Below are 23,115 nucleotides of genomic sequence, written 5' to 3' on the forward strand. Positions count from 1 at the left end.
TAGGGGAAAACGCCCCTCGTCAGGATTTTTGACCCTTAGATGTCAATTTAATGGATTTCCATCGGAAATTTGATGATTTCCACACTCAAAAACACCTAGACATGCTAAATTTCATCATTACGCATCGGGACTTCGCCAAATTTTATCAAAATTTGAGCGAGAAAATAGGGATTCCATCGGGATAAAGTGCAATTTTGACTTGAATTACCTCCTATGAGCAAGAAAATAACCCCTAAAGGACCTCTTGATGCTCAAGCACAAAAATATCACCAACTTGAATACACTTAAAACTCAAACACACTCAAAAATCCAGACTTAGGCAAAATTAGGATCACCTAGACTTTAACATTTTATTCGCACTTGATCCTATTCAAAATTCAAAAACTGTAATAGCACTTTAGGCATGATCACATCAAAATTTGAGACTCAGACATCTGAAAAGCTCAAAATTGCCATCTATTGCCAAAACCCTAAACTAACAAGACACAAAAAGCAGGACAGAAGGGGTCCCCATTTGCAATGGGGCGATGTGTGAAAAGGTCACAACAATAGGACCAAAAACCACTAAGGGAAGAAGCTTTTAAATTCCAAGAATTTGATAATATAATTTTTTTTTAAAAAGATTATTAAACAAGCCTAGAACCAAAACTTAAGAAAAAAGCTTTTGCAAAATAAAAAGGACAAGATTTGGTCAAGGAAACTTAGACCTAGCATTTTATTAAGGTAGCAAAATGACAAATAAAATCAGCTTGAATAGAAGTCCTAAGATTTATTACAATTAGAACTCCTAAGATTTATTAAAATAATAAATGAACAAATACTCCTAGACCTGAAACAAATATGGAAAAAAAACCATTTATTGACAAGAGGCTATAGATATTTAACAAATATTAAAATATTAGAGAGCTGTTGCATAATGTTACAATAAATTCACAATCAAAACTGATGGCAGAATACATTGACAGCCTTGTGTCAATTTCTCAGTCACATTGCAGAAAAATTGATAGCAGACACTCTACATTTACTGTCATTTACTGAAACAATAAAATGACCATCTTTGTCCTGCAGCATTTGATAGTTGGTCATTCACGCTCTTTGCCACACGCTTAGCCCAAGTATATTATTTTCTATTGAAAAAAAATATGTACGTGATGGAAACATCAGAATGACATTTCATGATTTTCATCTGTAAAAAACAGACAAACAAACAAAAACTTGTCTCCCTCTTCAAATGCCATGCTTGGAATTGCATCTACATCAATGCCATGTTGCTTAGCAATTGCTATGTCTCCAACACAATTGTCAGCTCAATTTTTTTCTCTCATCACCTTCTTCAAATATTTTAGTACATCATTTTCACCATCATTTGATAGGCCAAACACCAATAATAGTTTTATTGAAATTTTGAATTCATTACCTTGATATATGATATAATTCCATCTTGGATCAAATCGCAAATTTGCATATACAAAACAAGGGCTTTATTCTTTACTATGAAATTTGAGGGTTTTTCGAAATGCAAGTGAAATTCGTGTGGGTTTGTGTTAAAAAAAATTGCAGATTGTTTTTCTTAAAATCGCAGAAGATCAAATCGCAAGTGCCATTTTAATTTTTTTTGCAACAAATGGGGTCGTCGTTTCGTTGCGACTGGGTCTTCTTATTTCCCACATGTCCAAGGGATTTATTGTAGAGTATTTTGGTGAATTGTGGCTCCATTTTCAGTCTAGACATCGTGGATTTTTTCGTGCGACTTGTTCTCTACATGAAAGAAGGGTTTTTTGCCCGCAACGCGTTTTCGTCTATTCGCATCGGGTTTATTTCTAGATCATGTGTAGGTCTTTCCTACGCGACTTCTAGTCTTTCCTACGCCTCTCTAGTTTTTTTACTGTTTGCGACTGGTGATTTGCTGCACTAGCAGGGTCGCATTTTTCTTTTTTTTGAACAAGAAAAAGGTTCTTTCGTGCCTATTTTTTCCGCACGATCTGAACAAGAGCCGTGTGTTTCAAATCGTGGATTTTTTTAATAGAGATCGTGGCAGATATTTTTAATCGAAGGTCTTTGACTACATTTTCTCTCTGAAATGTGAGGGTTTTTTGCACACCACAACCAAGGTTTTGCAACTAGGAGTTCTCTAGTGTGCGTCTAGGGTATTATGCAACATGGGTTTCTCCTAGTGTTTCCTTCAACCTGCGACCTTGGCAAGGATTTCTGCTATTTCTTCGTTTTTGCACAATTTTTCAATAAAATCATGGGTTTTCTGCAATTTCGTTAATAGGTTTTTCTGATTTTTTTTCCAAAAAAAAAAAATTCATGATGGGTTTTCTATTTTCTACAGCTAGGGTTTCAGTACATGAAGATTTCTTGTTTTTGGCAATTTTTTTGAACAAAAATCATGTTTTATGCTTTTTTAGGGTTCTCTATTCACGTGATCAAGGATTTCCGAGTTAGTGGTTTTTAACCATTTTTCCACAAAACGAAGGTTTTTGCCGATTTTTTCACAAAATTGTGTGATTTCAGCATCGCACCGAGGGTTTGCCGATTTTTCCACAAAATCGTGATGCTCTTTTTGATGATATTTGCATAAAATCGTGGTTTCTTGCAGCTTGTTTTGGGTCACACCTAGGGTTTCTATGGCAAATATTGTTCATCTACAAAAGTTTTTAATGGTTTTTTCACAAAATCATGAGTGTTGCTTCTTTTGACAATTTTTGGCAAAATCATGTTCTTTTAGGCCTGTGAAGTTTTTGAGTAGGTGATCTATGTTTCCATATCTGTGAATAGCGAGAGGGATAGCTTTGTTACCCAACATCATGTTGGAAGGATTGTGGTAAACTTGGTCATATCCAGAAATTCTATAGAACCAAGGAGGGTCTCAATAACAGGCTCATGTCACAGAACGTTCTAAGAAGGGGGCAGCCTTCTAGGCATTCGTGGCCAAATGACCTACAGATTATGTCAAATCTTCCGTAGGGTAGTTAATAGGATGACAATTAAGGGAGGGTATTGAAATAATATTGTAATATTTCTATAATGGTCATCCTAGTTAGTCATTTAGTTTCTTTTAGAATGTTTAATTTTTTGTTTCTATTCTCGATTGTTTCTGTTATGGAAAGATCCTCTTGTAATCTCTATATAAAGAGCTGTTGTCTCCTCTATTTATACAATGACTTATCATTTCAATTCTCAAGTGTTGCATTTTGAATGGTAATTCCTTTTTGCATGGTAATGTTTCATTTCTATCATGTGGTTTTTTCATCAAAAGGACATCCATCACCATTGTCGGTAATATAATATATTAAATGATTGCCAAGTGTCCATGCTAAGATTAGGATACATACCTTGTATGCTACTTTCTCTTTTCTAATTATCCCCATCAACCATCATGTTGTATGTCACATCTATTTATAGGTGCCCTAAGTTGTTTTTGGGTTTTGTTCTTCGCAGATCTCATTATATCTTCAACCATCAGTTACAAGCCTCTTTTGACTCACCAATGGTGTACCTTTTGCCTATATCAACCAAACTTCTTTCTTTTGTGTTTGTCAACAGTCAATGGTTTACTGTGTGTGCCATCTTGCAAACAAAATTGTTTAGTTAGTTGTGGACAGAATTGTGAGTCGCCCTTTACGTTCATGCATTTTAAGGTTCCACAATCGCTTGGTGGAAAACTAGACCTATGAGCATGAAATGATAATTCGATGTTATTCTAATTAATTAAGGAGAGGAATACTCCTTATATAGAAAATTACAAGACAATCTTTCCATAATAGAAATGATCGAGAATAGAAACACGAAAAGAAACATACTAAAAAGAAACTAACTACGAAAGGGAAAGATCCTAACTGAATGACCATTATAGAAACGCTACAAAATTACTTTAATACCCTCCCTTAATGGTCATTCTACTAACTAACCCACAAAAAACTTGACATAATTTGCAGGTCATTTGGCCACGAATGCAAAGAGGGTTGCCCCCTTCTCCTGAGTGTTGTCCTCATTTTTGAGGCAACCCCTATAATTGTCCCTTAAAATTTATATTTTTATTTCTCTAAGGCATGTTTTTCAAGGCCAAAGTTCGATTTGGTATGCATCTAGTCATGTGTGTGTTCTTTTATTTTTGTCCAAGTTTTTAGACTTTTTTGGTTGTCTTTTTCTCTCTTTTGTGTGTAATTTTGGCTTTTATGTGACTGTTTGCAAGTGGCAGGAGCTTTTTGTTAGCATTGCAAGTAAATAATTTAACTTGTGATCGAGTCCTTAGGACCCGATTACATGTGGATTGGTTGTTTTTAAATGACATTTTTTACTTGTAGTCGAGGGTTTAGAACCCAACTACAAGTTCTTTTTTTGTAAGTGGAAAGAGAAATGTGTTTTCCCTTGCTTGCGTTGATGCTTCTCAAGCCCGTATTCTTGGGGAGGAGTTACATTAATGATGCAGTGATTGCATTATACATGGAGTCTTCTTTCCAAATCGTTTATATGAGCCCTTGAGGAGATCATTTTAAGTTTCTTTTAGATCTTTGAAGTTGTATTTGAGAAATGGGCGATTTCCATCTTTCCAGGTATGTTCTTCAATGTTTTCTTTTATTTTCTTGTTAATCTTTTTCCTTTATGAATGTGCTTAGTCGTGTTTTTTGTTTTTGTGTGTTTTTAGTCGCTTTGTGCCATAGGGTTTCAACATTCAAGCAATGTATTTTAAGGCCGTGATTTTATTCTTGCGAGTTTCTTTGTTCCACGCTTGCAATCGTTTTGATCCGTATATACGCATGTTTTTCCTACGCATGTCTAGTGCCGCCAATGCTTTTCCTCTCGCATTTTCTTGTAGTCGGGTATTTCAAACCAGATTACAAATCTTCCCCCCCCCCCCCCCATTTTGTATTCATGAGGACTTGCATTTGGACCTTTAAAATTCGATTGTAAGTTTGCTATATGACTTTCACCATAATCACTTGCAATCAGGTCCTAGAGACCCGATTGCAAGCTTATCAATATCTTTCACTTATAAATGCTAGTCACATTTGCTTGCAATCGGGCCTTTAAGACTCAACTACAAGTGCAAATATGGAAATGTTTCCCTACCTGATAGCAAGTCTTCCACTTATTGCCTTTATCATATCTATTTGTAATAAGTGTTGCAAGCTTTTCATCATCCGTATGCAAGACACTTTCACTTGCAATCGGGTCCTAAGGACCTGATTTCAAGTGTAGAATGTTAAAGTTTTCCTCGTTGTGCATTGCACACTTGCATTCAAGTCTCACAGACTCGATTGCGTGTTCAATGACATGCTGCCCTAGCTTGCAAAATGCATTTCAGATCTCGAGCTTCTAGTTGCAAATTCATTTTTCCCATTCAAATAGTTATTGTGTATACTTGTATTCGGATCTCAGAGATCCAATTACAAATCAAAATCCTAGCTCCTTTCCACAAGTTCGCGCTTTCCCACCTGCACATTCCAAGTCAATCTCACTTGCAGACCATCCTTCAAGATCCGAATTCCACCCTTGTCATTTTCCAAGACACATCCACAAAGCATCTTTTAAGTTTGCCCACTCTTTTTCATGATAAGTATCCAAATAGGTTTAGGGTTGAGCATTGATTTTCCAAGCAAGTGTTATGCCATCCCCGATAGCTTCTAAAGATGTCTTAACTCTTTTGAGTTTCCATCGCAGTGTTGCAGATTCTTGTTCGATGACAGAAGAGCCAATATCTCCTTCCAATAAGAAGATGAAATACAAGTATGATAAGTATCGAAACGAGATTGCTCCTTCTCAAGTGAGCTCTCTGGTGGACGATATTAAAGACACAGAGATTGGACATGTTGACATGTTTGAGTTTCTCGAAAGGGCAAAGGGATCACCAAGCCATGGTATGCAGTTGCTCTTGAATAGTCAGATCCATTTGGTTTCCACTTTCCCAGTGGTTGCCTTAGAGCCAGAATTTGTGCTTGCATGCGCTGCTCATTTTGACATAGGATCCAAGACAATCAAAGATGATGATGGCAATATCATTATCCAATTGGATGCAGAGACTATCAACAAGATCTTCAAGGTTCCTGCTGCCCCTGTGTATGCAGATATCTCTATGAAGAATGCTCTGGATTATTATAACCAGAAGAGGTCAAATTGCAAAAGGCATATTAACTCTAAATGGCTCAAGACTCCCAGGACTTGTTTCTCTAGATGGCCCGAGTTGTATTGATCTTACTTCATTGAGGAAGTCAACGATATTATTACACTTCTTAGCAGAATAATGGGATTGAAACATTCCAATGTCTTTGAGATCTGGATGTACAAGTATATTGTAGTCATGAGGAAAGGGCAATCTCATATGTTTTGGGGTGAAGTTATCAGTGACAACCTGTGCGAGCAGCTATCACAAGTTCCAACCACCCTCACCTTCTACATGAAGTCCTACTTAGTGTACATAGCAGTGTCACTCAGACAATTCCCCGATCTTTCCACCAAAGGTGACAGATCACTAGTACCAGTATGGAAATATTTTGAGCAACTCACTTTGAGACCCAGTAGGATTCACTACACGAGGGTGTAGGATGCCTTCTTTGGTCATTTCATTTGCTTGTTTGATAAAACACTTAGGAACAATAGATTGTCTAAGGCAGCCTGGAAGAAGGTGAACGAGTATGGATGCTTGTTCCTACAATTCCCAACTTTCACTTACATGAGAGTTGGATGTTTTGAAGATCAACCATACATGCTACCTGTTGTGACCTAATTCACACATCGCCCCATCGCAGATGGGGGCCCCAGTTTTTCGCTTTTTTAGGGTTTTGTCCTAGCTCTGCAGTTTCATAAGTCCATTTTCTAAGAGAGTTTTGAGTTTGAGTTTCTGAGGCCATCCCGAGCCAAGTTAAGAAATCATGCTCGAATTCATGTATGAATGTTGTCAAAGTGCTTAGAAGGTCTAAAGGATGAAGATCACAATTACTTTGCGTCATTTCTGACAACTTGCTATTTTTAGAAATTTCTGCTTTTTTGCTTTTTTCTGCTTTTTGAAAGTGGCATGTGGGTTTTGTTCCTCAAGTCATTTCATCCCTCCCATGTTCTCAGAATTGGAAAATTTGGTCTTTAAGGGTAAAAAGAAAAATGCAAACCCTAATTAGGGTTTTGTTCCAGAATATCGGCCATATGGTCAGTGCCCATGTTCTCAGATTTCAAAAATTAGGTCTCCAAGTGCAAAAAGCAAAGTCGAAAGCCTAATTAGGGTTTCGTTACAGATGAATTGTTGATCAAGTATAAAGGTAGCAGTAGGAGATGGCACATTAAAAATTTCGCCTAAGTTGAAGAAATGAAGATGGCAGATGATCAATCAAGTTCGCCAAGGCTCAAGGTCAGACAAGTGGAATGGCAGATGATCAGTCAAGTCCGCCCAAAATATCCAAGCATGATCAAGGTTCGCCAAGACATAAGGAAGTTGTCCAAACAAATTGCCCGACAGATGTTAAACTCCTACCAAGGGTTAATTGACTCTTGGCAAGAGTTAATTAAACTCCTACATGGGATTAATCAAGCATAATGAAGTTGAAAATAAGCTAAGACATGAAAGTGTGAAGTGAGTATGGAAGACCATTGTCCAAGTCTGCCCAAGATATGGAATAACATGTCTAAGACTCATCCAAGTCTGCCCATGCTAGATTGTAAGAAGGTTAGAAAAGTCTGCCAAGGCATAAGCAAGGATGATGCAAGGTTTGCCTAGGCAAGTATGGAAGATGATTGTCTAAGTCTGCCTAGAAGCCTTCCAAGTTGGCAATGACATGTATGATGACATGGCATTTCAAGGAAAAGAAGAAAAAAAAAAGTTTGCCCCAGCAAATAAAGCTTCATCCAATTCACACTCTAGAAGAAAGCTAAGTTCTAGAAGGAAACAAATAAAACTTTCCCAAAGTTCACCTTCTAGAAAGAAGCTAATAAGGAAAAATTCGCTTGGGTTGAATTAAAACATTATGACATCACCTTCTAGAAGAAAACATAAAGCATGGAAACTTCTAAGACGCCAAGGAGCTATAAAACATAGTTTTTACTTCATTGAAAATTTCTTTATTTGCCAAACAGCTTCCAAGCATAAGGAGATGTCAAAATTCGCCAAAACTGAGCAGCTTCAATACATGAAAGAGTCTGATCAGATTATCAGATTTCAGATAGAGAAAATAAAATCCGCCATGGAGATAAGGTATAAAGCACAAAACAAAGTTCATTGGAAAAACTTCCTCAAAGGTTGCAAGAAGAAAGCAATCTAAATTTGCATATCCACGGGTTTCAAAGCCAAAACAAAATTGGCTCAATGTTATCAAAGTTAGCTCAAGACATGGAGAGGAAGTTAAGACAAACAAAAAGCATGGCACATAATCATCCAAGTCCGCCAAAGCTTTGAGAAAGGATGGTAGACCATATTCCAATTCGATCTTTGATAGATCAAGGAAAGGAAATCAGACTTCAAACTTCGCCCAAGCCATGTCAAAGATTGTCCAAATATTGATAAACTCCGACCTGAAGTTAATAAAGGCAGCATGGGTTAATCAAATTCGCACTAGGGTTGAGTCAGCAGCAAAGATCAAAGCCAAAACCTTCAAAAAGAAAATATAAAGCAAGCAGCCTCTGAGCATATACAAATTCAGCAAGGCATGAAAGTTATAAAGGCCAAAGCAAAGTTGGCAAGCATCACATCAACTCCACCCTATCCTTGGTCAAGAAAACATGGCACATGGTCTTCTAAGTTCGCCTTTGGAAAAGCAAGATAAGTTTGGAAAGAGAATGTCCACGTTCGCCTAAGGATTGGACAATATAAAAACATGACACAAGATGATCAAAGTCCGCAGTGAACAGCAGAAAAGTAATAAAGCAAAGGATGATAGGGCATGAAGTTCGCAGACACAGGATTAAATAAAGCTTGCCAAGATAACGTGACAGAGAGCAAGACCAACTATCTAAACATCATTAAAATCTGCCAAGGACAAGAAGGCTCATGATTGTCCAAACCTTTCTGTCTTATTTTCCTCAATTTTATCAATTTCTTGACCAAACCGTTCACTTTCAATCTGCTTTTTCACATAAACTTAACCTTTTAACAGGCTGAAAGTGAAATTTTCAGAAAAAAAGATTTAAAATCAGACTTAAATCTGAAAATAATATTAGTTTTTCATGTGTTTTTCAGGTGGAAGATCAAAGAAGCACCAATGAAGTTCGGCAACAAGGGAGCACAGTTGAAATCCAAGATCAAATCCAAATGGAAGAACATCACTGACACAGATCTCGGACATGTTGATCTGGAGGAATTTAAAAAAAAAATGTATGGGCACGATGGACACATTCCTACACCTATTGCTCGTAGAATGATGCACAATGGAATTGTCCAGGCAGCTGGATTTCCACCAGCCAAGGAGTGTGTTGAGCTAATAGTTGAATGTGCCTTGCACTATAATGCACAATCAAGAGATATAATTGCACCAGATGGAACAGTCCTGGCTAATCTTTCAGAATTATCCATTCAAGAGACATTTGGCATACTAATCCATAGTAAGGCCACCTACAAGACTAAGGAACAAACCAAGAGGGTCTATGACAGTCAGTCTGAACTCTGTGCTGCAAATGTTAACAAGTCTTGGCTAGACAAGAAAAGACCTCAAGGGAAAGTGCCAAAACATTTGTTGCATCCTTACTTCAAGGAAGAATATGGTGACATAATCCAGCTGCTGAACAAAATAACGGGCAACCCTGAAGGTGCACTATTCCACACATGGATGTATTATTTCATAGATGAAATCACCTCAGGAACCAAGTTATTCAATTGGTCCCACATAATCAATGACAACCTTCATGAACAATTGATGAACTTGGAAAGGACGAAGACATTTTACATGAGTTCTTACATATTCTATCTATTGGCTGCAACAACTGCAGCTCAAGGAGAAAAGTCATTTCAAACGAGCAAATGATGCTTTCTTCATGTATATCACAAGAACATTGCAAGGAGGTACTCAAAAAAGACTTTCTCCTAAATCAAAAAGTCTAATTGGCAAGTACGGATCCTAGTTCATCCAGTTTCCAAAATTCACTTATATCAGAATCCAAGGTTTCACTGGCTGTCCTTACCAATTGCCAATCTATCCAACCAATAGGATGGTCCTATTGAAAGTTCTCAGACAATTAGAATCATATCAGAGCTTCAAGAGAATAAGACAAAAGGCTGCTATCTCTTTTTCATTCTTTATTGGAAACATGTTAGAATCTTGTCCTTCAACACAAGCAGCTGAAACAGCCAAATTGGAGATGCAATGGTACTCTTTTACCTTTTACCAATCCAAAGCAAACTTTGATCCTCGCAGCAATATTGAATCAATGAACGGAGAACGATTTAGGCATACGGTGGATATAGAAGACTATTGGGCGGATGCTACTGATGAGTCTGCTGTCAGGAAAAAGATGTGGTCTAGGTTGCCAATTTGTTTAATCAGGATCACTAAACTTTTCCCTGTACCAAATCAAGTGGAGGAAAGTGAAGAATGTACTCAGCCACGCTTTGATGGCGATGTACCTCTCCCTCCTATCAAATGGTCAGAACCTGAACATGCTGACCTAGCTAACCTAATGTGACCGGTAGAAAACTATTCTAGGTGGAGGGTTGATCAGCAAATCCAAAGGCTGAGAAGAAAAAGAGTGAACTTGACGTATGACTTTATGGGAGAAGCAGAGGGATATTCCTCAAATGTTGAAGCTTCTCAAAGTGCCAGACAAATTGAAGGAACAAAACGAAAAGAAGTGGGAAGTTCTTCAAAAACTAAAGGAAAGGCAATTATGACTAAAGGACCTGTTCAAAAGAAACAAAGGGTGGAACCATCTCGTTCTGCCACATCTGCAAACATAGATATATTGGCCATTGATCAGTCATTAGCAGAGATGGAGACTCCTTCCCCAGTTCATGAGGACAATGTAGAATCAGTCCACCATCTCCTACTGGCACAAAAATTCTAGAATCAGAAAATGAAATGGATGATGAAGAAGGAGAGTTTCAAGAAGGATTTCTGCTCTCTGAGGTATTGCACGCAACCGAAAAATGGAAGACAACCAAGAAGTAGAAGATGAACAGCCACCATCTCCTACTGGCACAAAAATTCTAGAATCAGAAAATGAAATGGATGATGAAGAAGGAGAGTTTCAAGAAGGATTTATGCTCTCTGAGGTATTGCACGCAACCGAAAAATGGAAGACAACCAAGAAGTAGAAGGCATTGAGCAGCCCACTGTTCCTGGTTGGCTAAAGGAAAGGTTGAAAATAAACACACAAATAGAGAGGAATGAGAAGAAGATGACATAGCTGATTTCTTAGCCAAGTTAGAGCAAACTACAGTAAAGAAGCCAGCAAGAAGGTTTTCCACCATCCAAAGAGATGAAACAGGATGCAAGACAGTACAAATTGTAGTGCCAAAGGTAGACAAGGCAAAGGGAGATATTGGTCCCCATGAATATGAGATTACCACTTTTGACTTAGGCCCAAGCACAAAGACCCAAGTAAAAGAGGACTTAGACAATTCAGTTACTTCCATGAAGAAAAAGATAGATGAAGAGACAGAAAAGAAGAAAGAATATAAGAGAAAAGTTGAGCGCTTAAAAGAATATATTCAGCATTTGACTACTAAGCCACTCCATTCTTGAATTCACGAGAAGTCGTTGAAAATACTGAGGAAGAAAAGATAATAGCCAGAGAGTCTAAAGATTGAATGGAAAGTATAAGAAAAGAAGCAGCCACATTTATAGAAGGAATATCATCAACATATGAACAAACCTCTTCCCTACTTTCCAAGATTGAGAACATGGCAAAAGTGTGGGCTGACTTCCAAGATATCCAAGATAGAATTATCCCATGCCTTAGAGAGCTAAAAGGAATCCCACCACAAGAATTGGTTAATGGAAAAATAATTGAAGCAGGGGCTGCCTATGACTTCAACAGTTGGCACTGGACGTTGGTTGCACGAAATGAAGTCTTGAAAAAGGTAAAGGTTGATGCTAATAGAAGAACAAATAAAGGCAATTTAGGACAAGATTTTCCTTATAGTTGCAAAGATACTTAGGAAAGAAACCATCCTAGAAAGGGATATGCAGTTGGAGAATCTGAAGGTCAAAACACAAGACATCTTCTTTGCCATCACAGGACCAGTCTTAAAGAGCAATTTGGCTAAGGCATTGAACCTCTTGTCCGTCAGAGATGTTTTTCAAAAACAGGAATTTGATTGGGAAATCACTTTTGCTCTGAGTGCAGATGACTTAGAAGGATTAGAATTCAGGATCAACATGATGTCACATGTCATAATGGAGGAAGTTGACCAGATTGTGTCCAGGTTCATCAAATATCAGAAGAAGGGGGTGCAATCCTACAAGATAGCATCTTGTGCCACTTGTCTCATTTAAAGTTTATCTTAGATCTTATTTTGGGAAACTTTGATTAGGGTTAGGTTGACTTGATCTGGACCGTTGATCTTAGATTGATCTTGGCCATTCATTTGTTTTCAGAAACTCTATATAAACTCATTCTCTCATTTCATTTCAAGATGGAGAGATTTATGAAATTGTTGCTTAGAGCTATTTGAGTAATAAAAGTTCATTATCAGTGTTGCCTTGAAATCTTTTTATTGCTAAATGGTTGCATGGTTGCATATTCCCTTCAACATTTAGATTAAATTTGCTTAAGTTATTTATTTTTAAAGTTGTTAGATGAATGATAGATTTGATAGTATAGATTGGTGAGATTTTGCTCATACTTTCTTTGGATGGATGATTTCCATTCAATGTGTAAAGTTAGCTTAGGCTTTTAATGTGGATGTTTAACTTCTACTTGGAATAATATTGTTCAATTGTTGGTACTATTCCTAAGTATGAAAATCATAAGCACAATCCTAGAAGATTACACATACTTTGCGTAGTTGTCCCAAGTGTGGCGAAACAATATAGTTACCAGTTTCATCTTTACCATCTCTTGAGTTCATAAGAAAAGCCTAGCAATAGTTAGAATTCCTAAACCTTATCTTTTTTATCTTTTTTAAGTCCTATATCAGAAAATCCAAAAACAAAGAACAGTCATTGATAAATTCGCCTAAGTCTGGCTTGTGAGTGATACCAATTGATAAGTGTAAGTCCCCCTTGAGATTTTCAGCATACACTACCCAAGAAGCTATCCCACTAAAGTTGCTTGTTCACACATATAGACCTTGGAATTGCCATATGATCTTCTCGCAATCTTAGCATAAGCGGTGGTTTTTCAAGAGGGATAGAGTATCCTTGTGGCATGTTATTCTAATATTTAGTAGATGATAAAACAGACACCAACACTACCCAAATATCCTACTAACAAGATCATCCTAATGGAGTTGGCTAGGCAGTTGATGGCAGTTCATGCAGTCCAGTTGGCCAATCATAAGCTAGGCATCAATATATCCTCTCACAATCCATTGCAGGTCGGTCGTTATTCCTTGACAACTTCAGCAAGAGCCAAGGCAATGGAAACTGAACTTCAAGAAATCAAATTGAAGAAGTTCAAGGCAAGGAAAGATTTTGATTATCGGGGGATGGAGAACAAAATCAAGTAAGCCTTCGCCCATGTTTATCACCTTGAGGATATATGGGTTGATCTTCGCATAGAAGAAGAGCCAAGGCAATGGAAACTGAACTTCAAGAAATCAAATTGAAGAAGTTCAAGGCAAGGAAAGATTTTGATTATCGAGGGATGGAGGACAAAATCAAGTAAGCCTTCGCCCATGTTTATCACCTTGAGGATATATGGGTTGATCTTTGCATAGAAGAAGATGTCTTGTAAGATTTTAAGTCAAGATGGAGAATTGCTCTTTGAAGATCTGATACTTTCTGAGTTGGTGTCAAGAGCTGGAATCAGAACAGTTTACGTTGGCTTCAATCCATCGGTTAGTGAATTGCCAAGTCTTTGTTGATAAGATGCAAATTGTTCTTGAGGAACATAGAGTAGCAACAGTTAGATATTTCAATGTCATCATCAAGACTGTTGTTGTTGCAAGGAATACAACGGGTCTAGATCCTAATGAATTGCAGAAATCAATTGACAAGTTTCAATCTTTCATGGCCAAAGATAGAGAATAGGAAGTGTCTCACGACACTTGAATTTTGTTTTATGTGTTTTCTTTTTGACAAATTACATGTAGTGTCAAGACTTGTAATTACAAGTGTAATCTTGTAACTTGTAATTACAAATGTAATCTTGTAACTTGTAATTGCATGTAAGCAAATTACAAGTTGGTTAGCAATAGGACTGTAATTTGAATAAGTCATAGTTAGTTAGTTAGTTGTGGAAAACGTCTCAATTAGTTGGACTTCTCCTACATTTTGCTCTCAGCCCCTTTCTTATATATACACAAGGGTGCTCATTGTAATTTTTATCTTTTTCAGCAAGCAAGAAAACTCTGCAGAAATTTACAATCATAAAGACTTTGTGCTTCATACTTATAAATTGTTCTCTCAAGTAATATCAAGGTTTTGAACTTCGGACTTTGTGTTGAAATCATGCCCCTATATCCATTGTGTTCTTGTGTCATAGTGGCATATTTTCCTGCAATTGCTTGAGGTTGTAACTAGATTGTTGAAAGGAGCTTTAACCTGATTTCTTGCAAACTTTGCGTTGCAAATAGTGAAGGTTAAATTAGTGTAGTTAAGTGTTAAAAGCTGAGAAGAATTGCAAGACTTTGTGCTTGTGGTTGTTCCCATTTGTAGTTAAAAGGTGCATAATATTTGCAAACTTTGTGTTGTTATATGTTGTATATTGTTCTGGTTTTAATCATTTTGAAAAGGTATATAGGATAGTAGAGAGTAAAGACTTTGAGCTTTGTTTATATTTTCTCGTCTCGGGGAAGTGACGGAAAACTTTGAGCTTTCACGAAAACTTCACTTTCTTTTGTATAAGCATTCTTGTTGTTATTAGAGTTTTTTAAATTGTTGTATTTGTTTTCTTAACTACTATTTCTTTTCTAGGAAGAAAAAAGAATATCATCTTTTCTGAAACAAAAGAGAAAAGGATGTTGTCCCACCCAAGTTAGATTAGCATTTAGTTAGTAATAGTAGAAAAAAGGGGGAGCCTTCCCTTAAATTAGGAGAGTTTTACACTCATACGCTGTGGTTGAAACCACAATTTTACACATCTTCCAAGTGTACAAAATTTTCAACCAATACTGAGAACGCTCTGCGACATGAGCCTATTGTTGAAACCCTCCCTGGTTCTATAGAATTTCTAGATATGACCAAGTTTACCACAATCCTTCCAACATGATGTTGGGTAACCAAGTCACCCCTCCGTTTATCTAAAGACACCAAAGATCAGCTTCTGAAAACTTGTGCCAAAAACCCATCATGAAAACCCAAAAAATAACACCCTTCATGATTTTTTGTGGAAAAAAATAAAAGAACCCTGTAGCAGAGAAAGAACCCAAAATATTCGTGTGAAAAAATCGTGCAAAACAATAAAAAGAGAAACCAATATTTTTTAAGAGAAAATCGTGCAAAACCCTCCATGATTTTTTGTGGAGAAAATTCAAAAAACCCATCCACGATTTTTGAGGAGAAAATTGTACAAAACCCCTAGCCTGTTCAAAAACTTTACTTTCAGCCATCACAAGCAGTAAACAGAAATAAAAACTCCCTGATTTTTGTGGAAAAAATCAAGCAAAAAACCCTTCCATGATTTTTTGTGGAAAAAATAAAAAAACCCATGAATTTTTTTACTAATAAAATTTGCCAAAAAGGAGCCTAAGCTTTGATACCATGCAATGATAATTCGATGTTGTTCTAATTAATTAAGGAGAGGAATACTCCTTATATAGAAAATTAAAAGACGATCTTTCCATAATGTAAACGATCGAGAGAAGAAACACAAAAGGAAACATACTAAAAAGAAACTAACTACGAAAGGGAAAGATCCTAACTGAATGACCATTACAAAAACACTACAAGATTACTTTAATAAATCAGCATGCAGCGACCAAAGTGACATTTTCAACTATTGCTCTTCTTTTTCTAGAATTTATTGTAATGATGCAGTTAACACTGCTGTCCCTTTTGGTATGATATTGCCTTAGTAATAACTTTTGATGTTGTGTTCAATTACTATAAGCTAATTGGATTGACCTGTTATTTAATACTGTAATAATTTCTGAAAGTCCCTTCTTATTTTATTTTTTTTCCTTTTTTGCATGATTTTCCAATGTATTTTAAAACTGGAATTTTGTTTAAATGCAAACTCTATAAAAAATTATCATGACACTATTGTCGTTGTGCAGTTTCAATGGATAATTGTGCCAACATCCTTTCTTATATAACTTATTTAATTTAGACAGTATGTCCCATAGACTTTCTTCATTACTCAATTAATTTTCCGTGCCTACCCTCGCTCTTAGTTCCAAAAGTTCTATTTGCAGTACAACTTTCTTTCCATACAAAAGTTGAAAGGGTACAAATTTTATAATTTTTTTAAATGAAGTTCTAAACAACCACAGTGTTGCTAGCAATTTTCTCAGCCTAATAATGTTTATCAATACTGCAAGTTTATGAATTCTAGTGATCATGGACATAATTGAAGCTCTGCTTTCCCATTCACCCATTGGAATAGTATGCAATCGACTTACTATGTTTCATTTTCATAATATCTTTTTCTAAAATTACCTCATGAAATGTTTGACCCTCCTCTATCACTTACTATGCTCATGGGCGAATAAAATCTAATTTTGATGTGTCCATGGAAGAATTCAGCTGATCATTTGCTGTATCCATCATTTTTTCAAATACTCTAGCACCATTTGTAGAAATTTGCATCTTCCTTTCTTCATTAGATATTTGACTCTCCAATACAATCCCCTGTTTCTCAAATAATTCCAGTAGACCCATCTCACACAATTCCTATGTAATGTTGGCGTGCATTGTCATATCAATAGTATCTACCTGGTTGTAGCTTCAAAACTTCTATATCCTCTTGCATCACCTTCATGTGCTTCTTTTAGGATGGATTCGACTTCTTCCCTCACATGTCTTCAGAAAACCATATAAATTTATAACCACCCAAATGATATAACAATCCATTGATCCATTGAAATGATCTTGAATACAGAATTATAATTCATGTGTCAGTATCACTTCTGCTGAAAATTTTCAACTGCACCTATATTCTTCAAACTCTTTAATCGATTTTGGCAATACTTCAATTTGAAATAAAATGGAATCCACCTACAACTCAATGACATCTAAAATCCATAGATTCACATCTAAACCCTTTGTACAAATTTCCCTCTTCTTTGTGAATAGAAGTGAAATCTCTATCAAAAGACTTCTACATCTTGAATGTGTCGTCAGCTTGCATTTCTATCTTTCCATCAATTTGTTTGGGAATCAAATCACTAACCAGTCTCTGATGTTAGGGACTTAATTATGAAATTCCACCAAAGTGTATCTGCATTGGTGGCCTTTCAAACTTCAAGATTCAATGCATCCATGACTAACAACTTCAAAAGCATTAAAGCTTCTCTATGCTTTTGTCGTACTCCTCTAGATCTCCATTTGCTCTTGCCTCGAACACAATCTAATCAAGGTCACAATAATCATAAAAGATAAGCATCTTATGATTCCATACACCATAATCCTTCCTAGTCAGGTGTCGAGAGTCAAACAAAAGCAATGTTGGGATTCCTATCATTTCGAGACGCACCGACTCTAGCTTTATGAGAACAATTGAACCTTTTTAGTAAATTATGGAAACAATGTCTATATGGTTCAACTTAATTGGTTAACTTGCCAAGTTCTCATTGTGGCAACCCACATTCAAATCCCATTAGAGACATCTAATGTAGAATTCTAAGATGTGACTCTTGGTCATCCATAGTTGGCATCTAATGTGGTTGTAGTTTCTATATATGTAGATTTCTAAATAGTGACCCTTGGTCTTCCATAGGTGATTACAAGTGTGTTTTCTTGTAAAGAGCTTGTATTAATCTCTAATGAGTGCAAAATATTTGTAAATAGTCTACAATATATATATCTTGTGGAAAACAATTGAAACAGAAGATTCACCAGTTCTTGAGAAAAACCAATTTACAGGGTTGTTTACATGTTTATAAGACACAATGAGAGAAATTTACAAAGAAAAATACCCTCTCAATCAGAAGATTATAAATTGATTCTCTCCCAGGTAAAAATAAGGCAACAAAAAAATTATTAAATCTATCCTTTTTATAAACTTTTTTTATATACAAAAATTATGGCAACTGTAAAATTTTACAACATTTGAAAAATGCTATATAGTGTTATAAAACTTGACTAAAAATCTTTGACTTGAGGCCAACGTTGATTTTCCCTAATTTGGTGAAATCTTATTGTGATGGGTATTGATGTGATCACTGTAGGCATTAGAGGACAGAAACCACCAGCAAACTGCAGACCATATCTCAGTGCCTTAGTGTCAGCCTTGTTTCTCCAGCCAAAGAATGCATACTACTGTCATTTCGTAATTTCACTAACCAGAATTAAGGGAACTACTGTACAAAGATCCACTCAGCCACCACACTCCACGTTTTAATGCGATGCTACAGTGATGTATGATTGCATGAACCACACACCCAGGATAATTGGTTGTTGTACTTCTTTTATTTCCGACATTAAATACATTTGCTCTTCACTAAACAGCGCACTCAATTTATTTATATAATTATAAGCTTTCTTTCCACAAATCCAAACAGCAAACCCTTCCCACCTCAAAAGCACTCACAGGCTCTTCAAAATGAAGATGGCTATGATACCATATTACAGCAATATATTTCAGCAAGAATTACAAGAAGGTAGTGAAATTACTTGGAAAAATGCAGCTATATATAAGCCAGCACCTTAATAATACAAAGTTACAAACGAAGACCGATTAACAACCATGGACTGATTTAGGCATTACAAGTTGCTTATTATTAAGCTAACCAGAACAGCAAATAACAGCTACAACTAAGTTATCTAATAATTCCAACAAAAAAACAAATTTAAAGCTCTCAGCTATTCTAATTCATTCTCATGCCACCTTCCCCAAAAGATGTCCAATTATACTTCACACTAGAATATGACCTATGTGAATGTTTTTCCCAACACATAATGATACATACATAAAAAGTGGGACTCTTTCAGGTCAAGTTCAGCCTTTGTCATACAAGATATCGTGAAACTCTATAATGATATAAATGTGTAGCCCTTTCTCTTGTAGCTGCTTAACATTGGGTAAACAGACCTCTTAGTTAAATTCAAAACTAGAAAACACACTTCTTGGAACCAAGGTTATGCCAAAAGGAATCAATCTAAAGAACAGTGAGAAAATCATATTTTAGAGATATTTATTGGAAACGTATACACTTGCAAACAATGCGCTCATTAAGATCTTGACTGTAAACTTTAAAAACATTTATAACCATCTTATTTTGAAAGACGCAAGTTACCTTCCGGAACTCCCTCTTTTTTGGAATCTGTGCCTGTCAAACTGAGAAATAGGGATTCCTCAAAGTTATTACTAGTTGAATTCTCTATTAAATATCTCAGAAAAACTGATGAGAGACGTGTTGCATTTATGGCTTTTGCATAATTTGCATGTGCCCCAGATGTTACAGTAATTGCCTCCTGAAGGCTCCATACCACGTGAATCAAAAGCTTCACAAGATGCCTTGTGTACCTGTTATTCTGAGCTGTAAACATGCATAACAAACAGGAGAGCCAGCATCAATCAGTCAATTTCACCAAAATAGAGAACATGCTTGACAGCAAAGAGGGGATATAAGACTGAAATAGGAAAAGACAAGACATTATATGTAACATATGAAAGAAAATAAGATATATAGCACAGTTTAATTATAATTTTTTCATTCATTTCCTTTCAGTTCTCATTTGATTACATTACCAAGCTCCCTGTTTGACATGGGAAAGAGCACATGGCTAGTAATATAGATTAAAACTAAAAATATTGATATTTGCACACATGCAACATTCAAAAATAGACTTAGCAGACTGTTATAATCAAGAATTGGCAACTTCCTTGAAAATTAACTTCAAAAGGTTTATTGAATAGATTGGGCAAATATCCAGCACGAATTCAAATTAAATGAACTCGTCATGTATCTCTCCACGTGACATCTCCTTGCCAATCACTAAATAAATTCTCAATATTATTGGGTTTATAAAAAAGCATCTTACAAAAACACTAGACATACAATTCTCTAACAGCATAATAAAGGCAAAAATATATTCACCTAATTGCATGTTGCTTTGAAAAGATTTAAAAGACTATATAATAGTTGCACATGAAGAAATTTCAATTTTCCTCCTAAGAAATGCCAAATATTCCAAACAGATATTAGCATATAGTAGCACTTTAATTAATTTTAAATTTTTAGGAATTCTAATTTTGCTATGATAAAAACAGCAGAAAAAACACCAGGAAACAAAATATACAAAATGATAGATAACATATGAATAATACAGTTTCAAGTAGAAGGGAAATAGTTTAACAAAATGTTCAACAAGGGCAAGAAACAATCAAGATACACATGTATAACAAATGAAATGAAAAATCTAAAGACCCAGTTACAACCCCAAATAAATTGTAAACTGAAATTTTTCACAAGTGCACAAAATGTTTTGCAGGTATTCAGCATATTGTCTGTTGATAAAGTAACTCACAAAATATGAATGGGAATCAAATTCTACATTTAACTAATAAAATAAATAAAATACAAATCATAAAACTCATACTCCCACCCCAAAACATTCCTATGCCAGATATATTTTCAGAGTGCATAAATTGCTTTGCACTTATTCAATATAGTATCTTTTGAAATGTCATAAATCACTCTGCAATTTTATGAATGGGAACTAAATTCCAATGCAGTTTACAAACACTGCCTGCTATGTAAAGCTTTAAATACATGATAGATAAGATAAATATATCAGGCATGCCTTTGCAATGCAAAATACAATGTGCCAAAGAAATAAAGAAAAATACTCATACAAACACTACATAAAGTTCAAAAACCACCAACCAATCTTCCAAAAACCGTGGTGGACAAATATGATTTCCTACGATCACCAAATGATGGTTTACGACCTTCAACTACACCATGGCTATTTTCCAATATGCAGTTTCCAACATCATTGGATTCTCATTAAGATGCCTGCCATGCACTTCTGGGATGATAGATATACATCTGGCTTGGTAGGACCTACCATTCTCACCACTTGTGCAGGTTCTGTTCCACTTCCCTTATACAAGTTCACAATCAACACATCTACCATACCTTCTAACATAGGCATGCATTCTAAAGATTATACTGCTTAATAATATCGTTTCATAAGTATTATTATAAAAATATTATTTCTTCTCAACCTACATATTAACTTATAAAATATAAATCACAGACAGCTATCATAAGCTTGCATACATCATTTCTACACAAATTTTCATAGCTCCCACCCTGTATTTGGAAGAGACAGGCACACAAGGAATTATCCTCAAACTTTTCAATGTAAACATAAACCTTATAGCCAACAACATTGTATGTCATTTCTGCCTGTTGTGACCATTTCACACATCGCCCCATTTAAATGGGGGCCCCTCTTTTGTGCTCGTTTTCGCCTGTTTCTCTCTCTGCTTTTAGGGTTTTGAGTAAGTGAGTGAGTCGTCTAGATTAGGGCTAAGCCTTAGGGTTTCCTTTTTTGATATTTTCAAGCCGAAGTCCAGTCAATTTTGAAAAGTTTATTGAGCATTCTCGCATAGATTGCGATTTTGAAATAGGCGAGTCTGTCAGGATGTCAGATAAGTCTGTCTAGGTCCAGTCAAGATTTTGAAAGCAAGTTCAAATTTTGCCTAAGTGTTAGTGATGGAATTGTGCAATTTTGTCCGGGTGAATTTTGACCAAATTTTGGAAAGTTTGATAATTGACCCCTGGCCTTGGAGATGACCTAATAATGCCTTGTAAAGTGACTGAAAGCCTAAATTCTTGATATTTTGGCCTGTAGGGGTAAAATCGCTCCTGTCCTTCAGTCAAGGACCAGGGCGAAATTTGTATTTTATGCATCTGGGTTATTGACTTGTTTCATTTGTCTTGTGCAGGGTCGCCAGGAGATGCAGTCGAGCGTAAATTGGAAGTTTTGAAGATTTTAAGACTCAAAAATGGCAAGTTTCAAGGTATAAGGCCAAATCGCTCCTGTCCCTCTCCCAGGGACCAGGGCGAAATGGCTTACTTAGACCATTTTTGGTCTTAGTTGATCAAATTAAAGCATCAAGGACGCAATAAGGGATGAAATCAACCTAATGGAGCATCCAGACTTAGTCATTTGCAATGAAAAGTTGAACATTTGGCCTTAAGGACAAAAATCGCTCCTGTCCCTCACTGAAGGACCGGAGCTTGTTTCTCAAAATTGCACTGTCTTTGCAGGACCAAGACGATTTTTGGATTGGAAGGGATCAAGGAGGGCATCTTTTGTCCATTGAATATAATTTGAAGTAATTTGCAAACAAGGAATGTGCCAAAATGACAAAATCGCTCCTGTCCCTCACTGAAGGACCAGAGCTTGAAATCCAAGACCGCCTTATCCTTGCAAGATTTGAATGATTTCTTGATTTGAGAGGAACAAGGAAGGTACATTTTACTCATTGAATATAATTTGAATGGATCCCGAAAGAGAAAATTTACCCAAAAGGTCAAGTTCGCTCCTGTCCCTCTGTCAGGGACCAAGGCGAATTTTAAAGATAGCTCCTCTCCCTCTCCAAGGGACCAGAGCGATTTTCTCAAAGGACAAGTTTTGGACCAAGGGAAAGCGAATTTCAAGCCAGAGATGAAGGAAAGGCGACCCAACCAATCCGTCAAAGATGATTTCGAAAGTTGGTGAAACACAAGTGAGCTAATAAATACAAAAATCGCTCCTGTCCCTCTGTCAGGGACCAGGGCGAAATATGCCTTATCTAGCATTTCCTTCTGAATTTGGTTAAGTCCAGGCCAAAGGGCATGATGGTAAAGATGTTTGGAATGCCTCAAAGAAGAACGAAGTGGTAAGTAACCCAAAAACTTGATGAAATTGTCCA

General features: G+C 36.2%; 1 protein-coding gene across 1 annotated transcript in view; it reads right to left on the reverse strand.

The window, feature by feature from the left end:
- The window catches only part of LOC131079592 (uncharacterized), a 94,757-nt gene that overhangs the window by 36,510 nt on the left and 35,132 nt on the right, over positions 1-23,115 (reverse strand). The window contains exon 2 of the mRNA XM_058017587.2: positions 19,481-19,723. Within this exon, the coding sequence (XP_057873570.2) occupies positions 19,481-19,723 (243 nt within the window). The remainder of the gene's footprint in view (positions 1-19,480; positions 19,724-23,115) is intronic.

Source organism: Cryptomeria japonica, chromosome 9 (genome assembly GCF_030272615.1).
Source record: "Cryptomeria japonica chromosome 9, Sugi_1.0, whole genome shotgun sequence".
Lineage (NCBI taxonomy): Eukaryota > Viridiplantae > Streptophyta > Pinopsida > Cupressales > Cupressaceae > Cryptomeria > Cryptomeria japonica.